General features: G+C 46.1%; 1 protein-coding gene across 1 annotated transcript in view; it reads left to right on the top strand.

The window, feature by feature from the left end:
* The window catches only part of LOC146857451 (protein argonaute-3), a 1089759-nt gene that overhangs the window by 604832 nt on the left and 472473 nt on the right, over positions 1 to 12454 (top strand). The window contains exons 7-8 of the mRNA XM_085647972.1: positions 2398 to 2485; positions 11654 to 11801. Coding sequence (XP_085504098.1) covers positions 2398 to 2485; positions 11654 to 11801 — 236 coding nt within the window. The remainder of the gene's footprint in view (positions 1 to 2397; positions 2486 to 11653; positions 11802 to 12454) is intronic.

Raw genomic sequence — 12454 nt, 5'->3', positions numbered from 1 at the left:
GGCGCCGCACGCAGGGCGACGTCGCCGGACCTGCTCCGTACTCGAGAACGGGGATCAGGGGCCTCCTCTTCTCCGTGAGCCGGTGCCGATCGTCAAGCGTCCAGCACTCCCCGCTCCTGCAATAACTCGCCCCGGCTCGACTCTGCTCTGTTCGCCACCCGTGGCAGGTCAACTACGGTCAATTAACACGGTGTGGGGCAGGATAAATACAGGATAAGTGCCTCTGTGTGCCGGAGCTCGAGGCTCAAGCCGCCATTCTCGTTGCGAGCCAAGCTCCGCCCCCATCCGAAAGTACTTTTGCCTATTCGTTTGGATTGCATTTTTTTTAATAGGATGTGTAATTCAGTAAGACAATGTTTTGAAGTGGGGGCTATTTACACATCTGAAGATTGTTAAGGCCTTATTGAAATGTGCTGTGTGGGATAACTGCGCATAGTTTGTCACCCGGTTCTTACTTAACTGTTGTGGTTGAGATTGCTGCTCGTGGATTAAGTCACTCATTTGGTAGGTATTACAATTAGGATGACTGTTGTGTGTGAGATGTGCAGTGCGGGATGACTGTGAGTAGTTTAAGTCACCCGGTTCTTTTTGAAATGTGGTGTGGGATGACTCCACGTGGTTTAAGTCACCAGTTTTTTTAGTTTTTTTAACTGTTGTGTTTGAGTTGGCTGCTCGTGGATTAATTCACTAATTTGGTAGGTCTTACAGTTTGGATGACGGTTGCGTGTGAGTTGTGCTGTGTGGGATGACTGCACTTAGTTTAAGTCACCCAGGTTTTGTAAAGGTGTTCGCTGCTGGGGTTGATTTTGAAATGAGCTCTGTGGGTGATTTGATTTTGAAATGTACTGTGTGGGCGGTTTGATTTCGAAATGTGCTGTGTGGGTAGTTAGTGCGTTGTTTTTTTTGTTTGTCACCCTTTGTGCCTGTTTTTGATGTTAGCCAAACGCTTTCTGCGGCATCAGTTTACCCAAACGCTTTCTGCCTGAAGTGTTGATCCATCCCTACTTTGGTTAGGGTGATTCGCAGTTTTAAGCCTAAGGGTATGTGTATTTGGTGTGGTGTTACACCTTAAGTGCTGTGTGTAAGCCTAATGACGTATGTTTGTTGAGTTGTTCCACCCCTACTACTGGTTTGGGTGAAGGGCATTAAGCCAAGGTGGTTTACCAGCACCTGTGGTTCATCTTTCCTGTTGTTTGTTCTTTTGCTATAGGCTGTCTTCTAGTGCGCCCCAGCAGTTGGTTCCCTTCTTGCTGTTTATAAGTCAGCCTGGCCAGCTGGTATGTTGGTGGCACGTTGGGGTCTATTTGAGGATTAGTGGTGTGGTAGAGTGTGTATGTTGTGTGGTGGATAGAAAGGGAGACGGGGTTGTTATTATTAATATGATTATTATTATTTGCAAGAATTATGTTATGACATGTTGTGCAAATTGCATTCAATGTTTTCTATCTGTCTTTGTATGCACATTTGCAATTACTGTGTTATGACATGTCGTGCGTGTAATGTTTTCCATCTTTTATTTTCATGCATTCACATTAGTTCTCACTGTTACATTGTAAACATGCACGCAAGAGTTCTCATGTTATTCTCCAAGAGTTCTAATGTTATTCTGTGTAAAGAAAGGAGATGTGTTATACCTGCTGCACAGCCAGTGTGACTGTGGTGGAAGACTGCTCCTGGTGGGGCTCTTCATCTTAACATCTTACTTAATAAATCAACCTTCTTAATATACATGGACTATGAGGCGTCTTTATTACAACACATTACCTTCTGGCCTCTGTGGTGTGGTCAAACCTATGCAATCCAGTTAGGAGTGTGACTCCTGAGTTTTTAATCATTTACAACCTTGCCAAAAGGGTGGAAGAATCTTGATGGTAAGAGGAGTTGGCATAGTGCAGCGTAAAAGAGATGGTGGTTGCTACCACATTTGCTTTAAGTTCTTCAGGGATAACCTGCCTCCAGATATGCTATTACAATCTAAATATACATAAATTATTAAAGGAGGATTTCTCTTTGTGTGAGTGGTTCAGGAATTTCCACATGAATGGAGCTATTCACTGTTTGACTTCAGGAAGCTTTCCCTTTTTGGAGAGCTGAGATTCCAAATAACTATTTTATGCGTGAATTTGGTCATTTAAGTAACGTTGGTGGATGTCTTGTAACGCACGTGAAATTTCTCTTAAACTGGATGCCATCGTGTGAGGTCTTTCCTATATACCATATTTATTCTTTCATTTGTTACCCATATACCATTTAAATCAAAAGAAACCGAACAAAACAGCGAGTGTGAACGAGGTCAGACTATTGTGTACACCTCAATAGGATGCCATATGTGTGACATCTCTTAACAATGCCCGTTTGATCTAGGTGTTAATTTTTGCCTTTTTTGCATTGATGTAGGTCTGAAGGTTGAGGTGACTCATTGTGGAACGATGAGAAGGAAATACCGTGTTTGCAATGTGACAAGAAGACCTGCTAGTCATCAAACGTAAGCTAATAATTTTGCTACTCAAACAAGCACACTTCTCCCACTTCTCCCACTCGGATACCAGCTACAGTATGCCATTGAGGGATTCTGGTAACCTCAACAACATCAAAACAGAAAGCTGAGTATTTACGTTTATGGTTCGAGTCATAAACAGCCAGCCCCAATACCTAGTTGCCTCAGTGGTGCGGAAATTGATTGAGGATTAGGGTTTTCCAGCTTTTTAGGTCGAAGCCTACCAGACATCGCAGCTGTGTGGTTTCCTAAAGACATCTTGGAGATATTCGGAATGCATTCCAACCATTGCTTAACATTGGCTTTGTAACTCACTTTTGCTTGCTTTCGATTTTCTGACTTTCTTTATTTTACGCTGTCCAGCTCGAGTTTGTTCCTTTACTATATTCTTCCACAATTGTTGTCTTTTTGTAAACAGACCTTTAAATCTTGCTCCTATCTTGTCACAATTGCAGTGCATTCTAAGACAAAGTTCAGATGTCAGGCTCTGTCTTCTGAGGTAGTTTGGTGCTTACTTTTCTTCCTCTTAATTCAATGTGAGAGGCCTTATGTGACAATCTTGCTGTGAAAGATATTGTCTTGTAATTCCATTTATATAGCGCTTACTACCCCTGACGAGGCGTCAAAGCGCTTTTTCGTCGAGTAGCACACTATTCCGGGTCCCATAAAGGATTAATGTTGAATTAGTATAGTGAAATATGAAATTTAAGTGGTGGATAGGTTAGTCAATTTTTGGGATTCGGAAGGATAGCAGAAGGATAGAAGAGGAAAAAGGGTTTGTATTTAAATAGCGCATGTTACCCCTGATGGAGTGCTGAAGTGCTTTTTTTGGCGAGTAACGCGCTACTCTAAAAACCCATAAAATATTAGTGGTGAATTAGTATGGTGAAATATGACAGTAATTTGAGTGGTGGATATAAGTCAGTTATTTGGAGTGAGAAGGATAGCAGAGGGATAGAAGGGGAAGGAAGGTTTGCATTCATATAGCACCTTATACACCTAATGGGCGTTGAAGCACTTTTCTGGCGAGTATCACGCTACTCCAGAGCCCATAAAGGATTAGTGTTGAAAATGAGTATAGTGAAATATTAAGTATTTTGAGTGGTGGATATGTTATTCAGTTTTTTGGATTGAGAAGGGTTGGGGAGGGGTGGAAAAGGGAAAAAGGTTTGCATTTATATAGCGCTTGTAACCCTTATGTGGTGTTGAAGCACTTTATTGGCGAGTAGCATGCTACTCTGGAACCCATAAAGGATTAGTGGTGAATTAGTATAGTGGAATATGAAATTTGAGAAGTGAACATCTTAGTCAGTTATTTGTATTGAAAGGATAGTGGAGGGTAGAAGAGTGGAGGATTTGGATTAATTTTTTTGGGAGGTCATTTTTTTGGGAGATTATAGCAGTAGGATGAGGCTTTTGGATGAGTAAAAGGGGATTGTGGAGGGAAAGAGTCAGAGGGAAGAATTTAGAAAGGTTTGTTTTTGGGAAACGGTATGGCAAAAGAGGTGTCAGATGATGGAAGCAGGGGTAGAGTAGGGGAGAGGCTAGAAAGGGTTATTTTGGGGATCATAGTAGTGGTATTGAGTTTGGGATAAATGAGAGAGTGGATATAGAGGATATATTGATGGATGTATAGGGTGAGAAATAGGGTAGTGCATTGGAAAGAGTAGTAGAAAGAAGTTTGAGGTGAGTCAGAAAATTGGGCTAGAAGATGTATTGAGCGAAGTATAGGCTGAGAAATATGGTAGTGCATGGGAAATGCTAAATTAGAAGGATAGATCCATAAGTACAATGAAAGTATATAAATGCATAAAGGAGGTAAGTATATGTAGATTAAAGATATTGATAGAGGTACAGGATGAGAAATATGGTAGTGCATTGGATATGCTTTTTCAGGAGAAAAGTAACAAACACACAGATTCAAGTACATGGAAGGAACAATGATGCACAATGGAAGTACATGTAGACCAAAGATGCACCAGATAAACTCCGGTTTTCAGGTGTTATTGTACTTAATTTTTTTTTTTTAACAACATCATTAGTCTATATGTTTATACAAAGATAGGTACATATCTATACTGAAAATAAATGCTCATATACAGAGGGTTATGCTGTAAATTTCTGTTTGGGTATGGTGCTTATGTGGGGAAGAGCCAGTTCTTGAGTAGTTTTCTGAAGGTAAGGTGGCTGTCAGTGGATCTTATGTTGGGGGGGTAAAGAGTTCCATAGTTGGGCTGCTTGAACAGAGAAGGATGTGCCACCCATGTTTTTTTCTTGTATCTTGGGATTTTGAGGCGAGGTGCCCCTTTAGAGAGGAGGTTCCTTTGTTGAATGTGTTTGGTGATTTTATTCCTGATGAAGAGCGGTCCCATTACATGTATTGCTTTGTGGGTGATACAAGCAGCTTGAACGTGGATCTTCTGTCTACCGGTAACCAATGCAGGGCTATCAAGGCAGGTGAGATGTGGTCTTGCGGTTTGATATGCAAGAGTAGTCTGGCAGCCGAGTTCTGAATCCGTTGTAGTCTTCATCAGGGCCGGACTGGCCATAGCGGGCACCAGGCAATTCCCCAGTGCGCCGCACGGGTGGGGCTGTTTTTGGGCCCTTGGGGGCCGTTTTTGTTGCTGGGCCGTTTTTGCAGCATAGCTGCAAAATCGGCCCTGTTACAAAATTGGCCGAAAACCTGCCCTGGCAAAGAGCTCGGCGGCACCCCCGAGCCCCAGGGGAGCCGACCAAGCAGGGCCGGTTTTGGTTCTCAGTCCGGCCCTGCTTTTCATGGTCTTTAAAGGTGATCCGTGGTAGAGGCTATTGGCGTAATCAAGTTTGGACAGAACAAGGGAGATGGTAGCTTGGACCTTGTGCGGAAATCCCTAATGAGGGAAAATTTGTTGCAGCGTTTTTATAGTGACAAAGCTTGATCTTGCTAGTTTGTCCACTTGGGCATTCATCGATAGCTTGGAGTCCATGGTCATTCTGAGGTTTCTTACTTCCTTCGATACTTTATGCGGTGATCCCAGTTCTTCAGGCCAGGCGGCAAGCGGGTCATAATGTTTCCAATTGCCACACGTGAGTATTTCAGTTTTGGAAGCATTCAATTTGAGATGGCTCCAAGTCATCCACTGATCCACGGCTCTGAGACAACTAAAAATTAGGGATTTCCCAATGTCTTTGGGGCATTCCAGTTGAAGGAGTATTTGCGTGTCATCTGCATAGTTATAGCAGATGAGGTGAAATTGATTGATCAGTACCGGTAATGACTTCATGTAGATGCTGAAAATCATGGGCGAGATAATAGAGCCTTGAGGGACCCCTGCTTTTGTGGAGTATGGTTTGGACGAGAAAGGTGGGGTATGGATGACATTAGTTCTGTTTCGAAGGTAGGGACGCGATCCAGTCTACAGCAGTTCCCTCTATGCTTGCTCAATAGAGTCTTTGTTTCAGAGTGTCATGGTCAACCATGTCAAAGGCAGCTGAGAGGTCCAAGAGGAGTAGCGCAGCAACCTCGTTGCAGTCTATTGTATTCTTCAGGTAATCCCAGATGGCAAGGAGGGCAGATTCAGTGCCTCTTCCCAGACGGAATCCTGTTTGAAAGTCTGAAAGTATTTCATTCTCTTCAATGAATTGTGACATCTGGGCGAACGCTGCGCTTTCTATCAGTTTTCCCAGGAAAGGTCCATTTGTAATGGGTCTGTAGCTGTCAGGGTTCAGCGGGTGCAAGTTTGTTTTCTTCAGTAAAGGACGTATGTGTGACTTTTTGAGTTCTTCTGGAAATATTCCGGTATTTAAGGAATTGTTGATGATTCTTCTTACTGGAGTGGTAGCAGAGGTTGTTAAAAGAATTATCTTGAAAGTTTGTTGTGGACACGGGTTAGTAGGGCTGCCGTCAGGCCTGCTTGCTTTGACCAGGTCCATAAATTCATCGTGTGAGATGTGTTAGAAGGAACGGAGAGGCTGGGTTAGAGTATTCTTGGATTGTTGTTTTGTACAAGGGTTAGTCCTGGTGCTTTGTTTCTGTTGTTTTGTTTGAGTCCAATGTGTCTGCTTTGTCCGTGTAATGATTTGCCAGTTTGTCTGTGAATTTTTGAGTAACAGGATGAGTTCCTGCTAGGCAATTTGATTTGCAAAATTCATTGAGCATTTTATAGAATTCTTTATTTGCACATTTAGCATTTTGAATTCTGTTTGAATAGTACCTTTTCTTATCTTTTTTGATAGCTGACTTGTATGGCATTTTTTCTAGCACACAACATTTAAATGTCTGTAAAAGAACTGTGGAAATATTTCACAATATATCAGAATTAGAAAAGCTCAAACCAAGCACATTTTTTTGTAAGTCTGAAGTGTGGTGGAAACAAATAATTTAATACGATCAAAACAAATCAGTACACTAGGTGATGACATTTCCACACGTTATCGTTTGTGCACTGTATACTTTTATCAGTAAAACTGTATGTCTGTGCAAATGTAATAGTCATTTCAATTGAAAATGTGTTGTCTGTAATGGCAGTGCGCTACAACACTATACAACATTCCACTCTACTCTACACCACTCCGCTTAAGCCACTCCATTCTGCATCACTGCACTCTACGCCACTCTACTCTGCACCACCCCACTCTACGCCAGTTCACTCTACTCTGTACCACTCCACTCTGTCATTTTACTCTACTTTACGTCACTGGACTGTACGCCACTCTATTCTACGCCACTGCACTCTATCCTACACCACTACACTCTATCCTACACCACTACACTTTACTCTGCACCACTCTACACCACTCTGCTGCACTCTGTGCCAGTGCAGTCTATGCCACTCTACACTGCAGTACTCCACTCTGTCACTGCACTCTACTATGCACCACTCTACTCTAGGTCACTGCACTTTATGCCACTCTACACCACTGCAGTCTTCTCCAGTGCACTCCTTGCCACACTACTCTACACCACTCCACACCACTCCACTCTTCATCACTGAACTCTACACCAATACACTCTACGCCTCAGCTCTATAGGCCACTCTACCCCTAATCTACACCATTGCATTCTACACCACTTCATTCAACAATGCTGCACTTTATGCCACTGCACTCTCCGCCGCTCTACTCTGCACCACTCTACTCTACAACTCTCTACATCATTGCACTCTACCCCAGTACACTCTACACCCCAATGTACACCACTCTACGTGACTCCACTCTGTCACGTCACGGCCAGGTCTTGAGAAGTCTTCTGAAGGTCAGAAGGTCTTCAGTCTGCCGTAAGCGGATGGGGAGGGTGTTCCATGTCTTGGCGGCGAGGTGGGAGAATGATCTGCCGCCGGCGGTCACTCTTCGGATGCGGGGGACGGTGGCAAGGGCGCGGTCTGCGGAGCGGAGCTGGCGGGTGGGGGTGTAAAGGCTGAGTCGGCTGTTGAGGTACGTTGGTCCAGTGTTGTGGAGTGCCTTGTGTGCGTCGGTGAGGAGTTTGAAGGTTATCCTCTTGTTGACAGGGAGCCAGTGCAGGTCTCTCAGGTGGGGTGTGATGTGGCTGCGGCGAGGGATGTCGAGGATCAGTCGTGCGGAGGCGTTCTGGATGCGTTGAAGCCGTTTCAGGAGTTTGGCAGGGGCTCCTGCGTAGAGTGCGTTTCCGTAGTCCAGTCTACTGCTGACGAGGGCCTCGGTGACTGTCCTTCTTGTTTCGGTGGGGATTCACTTGAAGATCCTGCGAAGCATGCGGAGGGTGTTGAAGCAGGAGGAGGAGACGGCGTTGACCTGCTTCTTCATGGAGAGGGTAGAGTCGAGGATGGCCCCTAGGTTGCGTGCGTGGTCGGTGGGTGTTGGGGGCGTTCCTAGTGCAGTCGGCCACCAGGAGTCGTCCCAGGCCGAGGGGGTGGATCCGAGGATGAGGACCTCCGTCTTGTCCGAGTTCAGCTTCAGTCGGCTGTTCCTCATCCAGTAGGCGACGGCCTTCATTCCTTCGTGGAGGTTGGTTTTGGCGGTGTGGGGGTCCTTGGTGAGGGAGAGGATCAGCTGGGTGTCGTCGTTGTAGGAGATGATGTTGAGGTCGTGCCGTCGTGCGATGTGGTGGAGTGGTGCCATGTAGACGTTGAACACCGTTGGGCTGAGGGATGAGCCTTGGGGTACGCCACAGATGATCTCGGTGGCTTCGGAGCGGAAGGGGGGAGGCGGACACTCTGTGTTCTGCCGGAGAGGAAGGAGGAGGTCCAGTCCAGGGCCTTCTCTTGGATTCCGGGGTCGTAGAGGCGTGCTCCTAGTGTGCGGTGGCAGACCGTGTCGAAGGCGGCTGACAGGTCCAGGAGGATGAGGGCCGCGGTTTCTCCATTGTCTAGCAGGGTCCTGATGTCATCAGTGGCGGCGATGAGGGCAGTTTCGGTGCTGTGGTTGCTGCGGAACCCGGACTGGGACGGGTCCAGGATGCTGTTCTCCTTGAGGAAGCTGGTCAGTTGTTTGTTGATGGCCTTTTCGATGATCTTCGCCGGGAACGGGAGTAAGGAGATGGGTCGGAAGTTCTTGAGGTCCTTGGGGTCCGCCTTGAGTTTCTTGAGTAAGGCGTTGATCTCTGTGTGCTTCCAGCTCTCCGGGAAGGTCGCTGTCTCGAAGGAGATGTTGAGGGTTTTCCGGAGATGGGGTGCGATGGTGCTGCTGGCTTTGTTGAAGATGTGGTGTGGGCAGGGTCTTCCGGGGATCCGGAGTGGACGGTGTTCATGATCTTGATGGTGTCGATGTTGGTCCAGGCGACCAGGCGGTCGGTGCTGGTGGTGGTCGTGGAAGTGGGGGATCTCAGTGGTTGACGGGGTGGTGACAGCGTTGAAGCTGTCGTGGATGTCTGCGATCTTGCGATGGAAGAAGGTGGCCAGCGAGTCGCACAGGTCTTGTGAAGGTGGGATGTCGTCGGTGCTGGAGCTGGGGTTGGAGAGTTCCTTCACGATGTTGAAGAGCTCCTTGCTGTTGTGTGCGTTGTTGTCTAGGCGGTCTTTGAAGGAGGTCCTTTTGGCGGATCTGATGAGGTGGTGGTGTCTGTGGGTGGTGTCCTTGTGGGCTGTGTAGCTTTCCGGTGTTCGTTCACGGATCCAGTTTTTTCCGAGTTTTCGGCAGGTTCGCTTGGAGGCCTGGAGGTCTTCGGTGAACCAGCTGGCTTTCTTGCTAGTGTGGGAGTTGGAGGAATTCTTGAGCGGGGCGAGGGTGTTCACTATATCCAGAACGACTCTATGCCACTGCACTCAACTTCACTCTCCTCAGCTTTACATCATTCCATTCTGCAAATTCACCCTATGCTGCACACCCTGCACTCTACTCTATACCACTGCACTCTACGACACTCTACTCTAAACCACTGCACTTTATGACAATCTACTCTAAACCACTGCACTCTTAACCACTGTACTCCATGCCACTCTACTCTGCAATACTTTATACCACTGCACTCTACGCTACTGCACTCTATGCCACTTTACTCAACACTTTTCATCTCTACGTCACTGCACTCAATGCCACTCTATCCTACTCTGCACCACTCTACTCTACACCATTGCTGTCCATTTTACGCTGCTGTATTCTACGCTGCTGCATTCTATGATCTGCACTCTGCCACTGCACTCTGCATCACTCCACTCCATGCCAATGCACTCTACGCCAGTTCACTCTACTCTGCGTCACTCCACTGCCCATAGTCCACTCTATGTGATTCTACACTATGCCACTCCACACCACTCTATGCAACTACACTCTACGCCCTTCCAGTCCGACACTCCACTACTCAAAGTGACACTCTACGCCACTTCAGTTTCTGCTACTTCACTCGATGCCACTTTATTTTATGCCATTCCAAGCCATTACACTCCACTCTGCACCAGCCTACTCTATGCCACTCTACTCTACGTCATTCCACTCTACGCCACTCTACACTATGCCACTCAACTCTGCGCCAGCCCACTCTTCTGTACGCCATTCCACTCTATTCCATAACACTCACTTTAAGGCACTTCAATATGCCACTTTATTCCACTCTAAGCCACTTTATGCCACTCAATTCTATGCCACTCCACTCTAATACTATCGCACTCTATGCTAAACCACTCCACTCCACTCTTTGGCACTCCACTCCACTCTTTGGCACTTTAGTCCACTCTACGCTACTCCACTCTGTGACCCTTTACCCAAATCTAGGTATACCACTCCACTCTCCTCCACTCTTGGCACTCAACTCCACTCTGTGCCACTCTGCTCCACTCTATGGCACTCCACATCACTCTACTCATTTTAATCCACTCCACGCGACACTACTCTAAAACACTTCACTCCACTTACTCGATTCTATGCCCCTTTACTCTGACACAACACTCTACTCCACTCTACTGCACGGTATGCCACTACACTCTACTCTGCACCACTCCACTCTATGCCACTCCACTATATGCTTCCCTACTCTACTCTGCACCACTCTACTCTAAGCAGAGGCACTCTACTCCACTCTGCTCTACTGCACTCTTCACCACTGCACTCTACACCACTCCACTCTAGTCTGCACCACTCCACTCTATGCCAGTTCACCGTACGCCACTTCACTCTATGCCACTGCACTCAATGCCATGGACTCAACGTCACGAGACTCTACGCCAATACACAAAGCCAATGCACTCTATTTTGTTTCACTTCACTCTACGCCACTCTAATCTACTCTGCACCAGTGCATTCTACGCCACTGCACTCTACACCACTCTATACTATGCCGCTGTTCTCTACCTTGCACCACTCCATTCTTTGGCACTTCACTCTACTCTGAACCACTGTAATCTACGCCACTGCACTCTACACTTCATTGTGCACCACTGCACCCTCAGCCACTTAACTCTATGCCACTCTACTCTGCACCACTGCCCTCTATGCCACTGCACTCTACCCTGAACCACTCTACAATACCCACGTTACTCTACTCTGCAACACTACGCTGTACGCCAATGCACTCTACCCCAGTCCGTTCTATGTCCCTGCACTCTATGCCACATTGTGTATTTACTGATTTGGGTTCTTAAAATCCTTGTTTATGCACTAGCTTCCCATGCTCCTTATTTGGGAAGTGGTACTGGGGGTTCAGTGCAGGGTGCTGAGTGGTGTGAAATAGATGCCTGAAATCTGTTGTGACTGGTCCCTTTTTTCTAGTTTCCCCTTACAGTTGGAAAACGGACAGACTGTGGAGCGAACTGTAGCACAGTATTTCAGGGAAAAGTACAACCTTCAATTGAAATATCCGCACCTTCCCTGCCTGCAAGTGGGACAGGAGCAGAAGCACACCTACCTGCCTCTAGAGGTAAGTGTTCATCTGTTGTTCTAATTCTATATTTTATCGTGGGCAGTTAATGGCCGATGCAATAAGAATTCTTGCCTCAGTGCTTACCACAGTAGCATGGCACATAATAATTTGTATTTATTTGGGGGCTTTGCTTCAAGCCCAGACAAAATGGCCGCATGAAGTGTGAGCTCAGGCAGCTGGAGGAGATTGTACTATTACGTTCTCTTCTTCAAGAAGCAGGAAAACCAGGAAACTGTTTAAAGGCGAGTTTTTTGGGAGTAAACCACCAACACAACTTCTTGTCTATGCAGCCTGTGCAACCCGTCCTTGTGTGGAATCTGGTGTCACCACAATCTGTGTTCCAGATTCCACCCAATTCCAACCAGTAGGTAACACATTCCCTCTCGTTAACAATATAAAATGTTCAATTACTTTTACAGTGTTCTTCACCTACTCTACCAATATATCTCTAACCAACTATATACATATACCCAAATTATCCACAATTTATAATTACATATGCAACTGTGAAAAATACTGAACACCAAATTATTTAAGCACCCTGACCAACCACCTATCTGGGAGATAACCTCTGTTATCACTATGCTGGTACACTATCTCATAGCAACGTATTGTTACGGGTTCATCCCTACTGCTGTCAATAATACCTC

Source organism: Triturus cristatus, chromosome 3_2 (assembly GCF_964204655.1).
Source record: "Triturus cristatus chromosome 3_2, aTriCri1.1, whole genome shotgun sequence".
NCBI classification, from domain to species: domain Eukaryota; kingdom Metazoa; phylum Chordata; class Amphibia; order Caudata; family Salamandridae; genus Triturus; species Triturus cristatus.
Note: the sequence above shows the minus strand (reverse complement) of the source record. Positions and strands in the feature narration are given on the sequence as shown.